General features: G+C 41.2%; 2 protein-coding genes across 9 annotated transcripts in view; both read left to right on the forward strand.

Annotated features, from left to right (window-relative positions):
• The window catches only part of P4HA2 (prolyl 4-hydroxylase subunit alpha 2), a 71,307-nt gene extending 70,680 nt beyond the window's left edge, over positions 1-627 (forward strand). For all 8 annotated transcript variants that reach the window (XM_025204082.1, XM_025204080.1, XM_006023562.3 and 5 more), the window contains one exon: positions 86-627. In XM_025204082.1, the coding sequence (XP_025059867.1) occupies positions 86-156 (71 nt within the window). In that variant the 3' untranslated portion in view covers positions 157-627. The remainder of the gene's footprint in view (positions 1-85) is intronic.
• A 3,732-nt stretch (positions 628-4,359) lies between these two features.
• LOC112550275 (exocyst complex component 1-like) overlaps positions 4,360-6,000 on the forward strand; it is a 6,889-nt gene continuing 5,248 nt past the window's right edge. Inside the window, exon 1 of the mRNA XM_025204074.1 lies at positions 4,360-4,492. Coding sequence (XP_025059859.1) covers positions 4,360-4,492 — 133 coding nt within the window. The remainder of the gene's footprint in view (positions 4,493-6,000) is intronic.

A 6,000-nucleotide genomic window follows, 5' to 3' on the forward strand; every position in this document is an offset into this window, starting at 1 on the left:
AAGAGGAGGAGGAGGAGCATAGCATCCAACTCGCCCCCCTTGCTTTGTTAATCCAGACACGGGTTTTTACTTCCTTGTTTTACAGTTTCAAACAAATGGTTCCATGAAAGAGGGAATGAATTCTTAAGACCTTGTGGCAGAACAGAAGTCGACTGAAATCCACCTGGCTATGCATTTTTCTGTTTGTCTGTCTTCTCTTCTCTCGTTCGTTCTTCCAGTTCATTTCTAAGAAATGATCCATCTTCTATTATCAACGAACCCTGGCACTTTTTAAAAAAGAAAAATGTCTAACATCTGTAAGTGAAAGAAGCAACAGGCCATGTCTACTTGCAGAGTTTGCTGACTGGTATTCTCCCCCATCCCTGGCTTCCCTTCCATTCCCATCCTGACCTTTTTACCCCATGCTCCCAATTTCTTTCCTCTGTAACAGCAGTGCAAACAATGCTCTTTGGTGACTGAACGCATTTGAACGCCTGGTCTTGTGCTTTTCGTACCTCAGATGATTTGGATGTTAAATATTTCATTGAACCAAAGTTTTTAAAGGTTTTTTTTTTTGTGTACATGTTGATTTTATTGTATTTCTATGGATTACAAGTTTTACCACAAAAATAAATGGCCTTTCAAAAGAAGTGGTCCTCTTACTGTCTGTGTGACTTTAATGGCTGTATCAATGCTTATCTCTTTGGCTGCCTGGAGATATGGGCATGGGTTGTTAACTTTGATTAGAGATGTTGATTTTCAGATTTGGGCTAGAGCCCCAGCTGGAGCTCTTTCAGCAGGGTGCACTGACCCTGCATCTTTTGGGGGGAGAAGTTGAGGGTACTCAGTGCCAGATCAAAAGAACATCTAATGCATACCCTGAAAAGTAAGCTGCTACCCCAAGGGAGAAAATAGCTTGCAGCAGCTGGAAATCCCAAAATGTGTAGTGCTTCCCTAGTGCCATTCTCGATCTATGTTGGCGCCCCACCTAGAAGCCCTGCTTGTGGAGTAGGAGTTAATGGCCAAAGAATTTGCTGTATTGTAAATTGGCTGGAGCGTTGCCTCTAACTGACTTGGTATCAAAATGGATGTGTAGCTTGAGTAAGGCCTCAGTAAGTAGGCCAGAGCTGCTTCTACTTAATTAAAGCTTTTCATTTTTACTTGGAAAAATAATAAATTCATCATCTTCCATCTTTATGACTTTCTAAAGTCCCTAGTGAATAACTGTATCTGATAGTCTCTTGTGCATATTGTTCCAATTAAAAAAGGTGGAGGCTACACCCCAAAATACTAAACCATTCCTTCCCTGAGGGTAGGGACGTCCTTTGTACAATACTCTGTTCTTAACTGCAGGTGAAGGACTTGGAGTTCAAAGGTGCAGCTGGCAAGCATAACTTAAGCACATGCTTAGATAGATTTGAGCATATTTTCCATCTTGTCCGTTATGATGACTTTGAGGTAGGCATGAATTCTAACCAGGCACACAATAAGCCAGATTTCCTTTTGCCCTGGGTCTTCTATCATTTGCAGATGGACAGTGAGTATAAAGTAAGCTCAAGCACTTGGTCATATGCCTATATACAGTGCAGGGCATTGGCGAATTGGGCCTATTACCTAGATCCATTATGGTTGGAGAAGGAAGATGAGCATATTCGTAACACAAACCCATTGGGGAGAATTTATGGAGGAGAAATGGACAAATGTTGAAGATGTTAAGAAATATGGAGTTGGATGACTGCACTGCGTGCATACCGTGTGTCAAGGGAGGGTTGATTCGAGTGGAAGTTGTGTTGGCTAATACTGGTATAAACATGAATAGAGTACTAACGATTTGAGGTGAGCTCTCTAGTGAATGGCATAGTACTTTAAGCAATAATCCATGCTTTTAAAAAAATTGAGTTAATGGTAATGATATTGACGCATGGAATGGTCTTTGATGGAATAAGTGAAAGAAAATTCAATTAACTTGATGTCTAATGACAACCATAATATCCTAACAGGATGAACATTGATTTCCTTTATTTTTTCCATCCCTTGTCCCTTTTTATAGGGTAAGTCTAGAATGGGCTAAAACTTAGAATAGTTACTGGTTAGAATTCTCTTGGCAGCTGGAAGCAATATGCCTGATACACTGCTGTATTAGGTTTCATCTACTGTTCAATGAATGCCACAAGAAAGAACTAAATTAAACATTAAAGCAGAATTCATGCCAACTGTTCATGCCATGATGCAGCAAGGAATATAAAGCAGGTGCCTAAATTAGAGCATTTGAGTATTTCCATGTGCTTTACTTAAGCACACGTTGAATAGAAGCATATACAAGGTATTCCTGTTAAGTCTTACTTCCAATACAAGAAGCAAATACACAGTTGAAAAATTATCTAAGGCTGAAAAATGATCTAAATGGAACTGATAAGTCACTGTGGACAATAGTGAATCATGGGTGAAGAGGAAGTGCATTGCATCATATTTATAAATTATTCAAATAGCTGTAATAAAATAAAATAATTTGCAAGCTTATTCATAGAAAAATTAATTCTGCATTTGAAGTTTTTAAAAGTGCTTCTCATAGTTTCTGCTTTTACCAAGCAGAGAAACCAACCTGTCTAGCTAAGACACAGAAAAGCAATGAAACTTGTCTGAGGCTACTTAACGAGCTCAGCGTTCATAAACAGAGCCCCAGCATACCTGACCACAGACCCAAATGCAGGCAATTTAACCTGCAGTTCACTTTGTACAGAGCACTGTGGGTTGAAGCTCAATAGCTCATTCTCTTTCCCCTTATTTGTCCTGAGTTGCCATGAATTCTTGTGGTTTCTGGTTGGCTGTTGAGAGAACTCCATCACTGAGGTCTAGGTATGTTAGTAAAATCTACATGTGCAGCAGAAGCACAAAAGATGAGTGCAGCATGTGGTAAAAGCATTTTGATGGGCCAAATCCACAACCTCACATGAGAACTCGATTGAAAACACTAATTTATTAAAACGTCTATCATCACAATGATTAGGCACCAAGGCTAAGTACAGACAATCAAAAAGTCCCAAGCTGAATCTATTCAGTCTAGTCTGTCTATTCAACCCCACCCCCATCACCGGGAGAGAAGGCCCTCCAAGCCAGGGGTAGGCCAGGTCCCCCAGTCTCTGAGGGGTTCCTTGGCCCTGGCCGGTTGCCTCTGTTGCAGAGGGGATTCCCTGCTCCCCATTACCAGACTTAATATTAGACTTCAGACTTCAGGGTGGGAGTGAGGAAATGCACCCCACCCCAGTCCAGCACTGGACCTGCAGCCAGGGTCTCCCCCTTTACTTGCCCTGCCTGCTGGGAGCGGGGCTTGATTCCACCAACCACACTGCCCTCTTCCACCTCCAGGCTGGCACTGGACTCCCAGCCAAGTGCTGTCTGGGTAGAGAGATGGGTGGGAGAGCCTGCAGTGGGGACTTCACTCCCCTCACCCACCCAGAGCTGGGAGCTGGGTTTGAGTCTACCAGCTGTGCCCCCTGCTCAGCCTGCACAGGAGGGTGTGTGACTGGGGTCCTCAAGCCCAGGTCTGGGCTGCTGGGGTGGATACAGTCCCTGCTGCAGGTTCCTCCCTGCACTGGGCGACACCTGGCTGGGGGTCCAGTGCTGGACTTGGGGGGTGGGGTCCCCCCCTCAGGTCCAAGGAGTGATAGTGCTTGGGCTAGGAACAGAAGCGGGGAGCAGAACCTGCTCCATGTGAGCAAACGGCACAGTCCAGGGCTGCAAAGCACCCTGGGATGTTGGGGGACTGTGGATTAATTGGAATCTGAAGGGGATCTGGGACAGAAGCTCCATAAACTGGTTTGACTTAAATCAGTTAAGTCTGATGCTACATCCAACCTGGTTTATCTTAAACCGGTTTTGGCCATTTTGAAAGCGGTTTGAGGACACTGAACTTTCTGTTCTGTTACAGGTTTAAACTGGTTTGTGATCACTTTTAAACCGATTTATGTGCAACTACAGTCCCTAGCCCAAGAGATCAGGCTAGAACTCAGCCAAGTGTCCCACCATCCCAACCGCCTTCTGCTTCTTTTTTTCTCTCTCCCCCACTGGTTAAAAGTCGAACAGTGACTGACCAGTCCTTTTACCCCCATTCCATGTCTCTTGCAGCGAAGGTGCTGTGAGCTTGTCTCTGAAATTGCTTGAATCCTTGCATGTCCCTTCATTGTGTTGTATACCATGTTCCCTCTGGGTAATGTGATTTCTAAAGTATTGATCTGTTAAGTCTGGAAATCAGTCTGCAGAAAACACCAGGATGGCTCCATCAAACTCCTGAGCATCCAGTAAGCTTGCTGAAACCTGTGCGTAGCTTGTCAGATTGCATCCGTCATTCTGCTTCATAGTTTTATCGAGGACTGACAGATCATGGCAGCAAACCTGAAAATCAACCTGCAGGACATAGTTTTCCGACCTAAAAGTGAGAAGCTTGTGCATGTCTTGGAATTAGCAAAGCCTTGCATTGCACAGGGAGAGGAGAGTCCTTATCTATGTGTTACAGGTATGGTGATCGACTTTGTATATGTCTTTTAACCTGACAATTCTCTCTTTAATGTACTACTTGTGCTTCTAAATTTCTCAGGGAGAAATATTTTAAATGCAAGTATCTTTTTCCAAATAACATTTATTGGGAAATATTTGGTTGTAATTTTTTTTCTTATACTTTGATTTTTATCGAGTTTTATGAAGCAGTTTTAAGCCAGGATTTTAGATCAAGTGCATTTTATTTAACTAATTTGGGTGACACTTAACTGTTTTTTAAATGGTGAAGTTAAATGAACATTTAGACATAAAATGACAAGATTCTTTGCATTGTCTTATACACTTTTAAACCAGTATGGACTTTTAGAGCGTTCTATAGATTATGTATAATAATGTTAGAACTTTACAGTAGAACATGTATGTTCTTTGATATCACAAACATGGCAATATAATTTACCAGAGAATAGTTAGGATTTATTCCAATTATTCACTTTTTTTTCCTCTGGAAATATTTTCGGATCCTATCAAATTTTACTGGTAAATTCTTTAAATTCTTCATCAACCTCCTTACATTAAGATGAAAGGTGCTTGTCTTTATGCAATATTTATTTTTTTCTTTAAATTAATGGAAGGGCATGCTGTCCCAATGTCTTTTTAAAAATGATTATGGCAATTTTCTCACCTTGTTTGAAAATAAAAACAAATATTTTCAGTAACTTCACCACTGGTAATTTCCCATCAGAACACTCTCTACCCTTTAGAAGATAAGTTGCAATTAAAAGCTTTATCTAGTGTTTCCATCAACCTAAAGTGTGTGAAGATGTGTACTACAAGATAATGGACACAGAACAAAAATAACAAAAAACCCCCAACTTAAATGTTCAAAAGTCTGATAACTTGAGTGAAATCCACATGCATTTATTTAAATCTCTCCCAATGTTTTTAAGGTCTGTTTTTCAGCTTTATGCTGGGTTGGGCAAAGAGGGGAAAGGAGGGACAGCATTCAAGGTTGGTTGGTTGGATTGATATCCTGCCGTATCCAAAAGGCTCAGACTGGCTTAAAATAAACACCACAGATGGGATTCCTAAAACACGCCCCCACCACCCCAAACCTGAGAGCTTCGACCTGCCCCTACCTCCCAAACACCCATGCAGGCGAACCCCTTTGTTTCGATGTTCGTGTTGCACTGCTCTCAGCATGTGTAACTCTAAAGCAAGAATGTCAAGGTGTGTTTTCCTCCTTTTTTATTAATTACAGTCATATGCAATAGGCATCAAATTCATCACTGTATACTGTTGTGAAGAGCACAAATTTGTAGCAAATGCTATTTCCAACTGATTGTCAGTTGCTGATTCATAAATCCCAATTCATAAGAATGAGTTATGTGCATAAGTACTAACGACTTACCTCATTTATGGCATAACATGGCATAAAGTCATCTTTTGGGTTTTTTGTGGGTTTTTTTTTTTTAATGGATCCTGTACTGTGAAAGTTTTGTTTTTGGGTTGGTTTTTTTTTTTTTCCTT

The sequence above is a fragment of the Alligator sinensis genome, unplaced genomic scaffold (genome assembly GCF_000455745.1).
Source record: "Alligator sinensis unplaced genomic scaffold, ASM45574v1 scaffold135_2, whole genome shotgun sequence".
NCBI lineage: Eukaryota > Metazoa > Chordata > Crocodylia > Alligatoridae > Alligator > Alligator sinensis.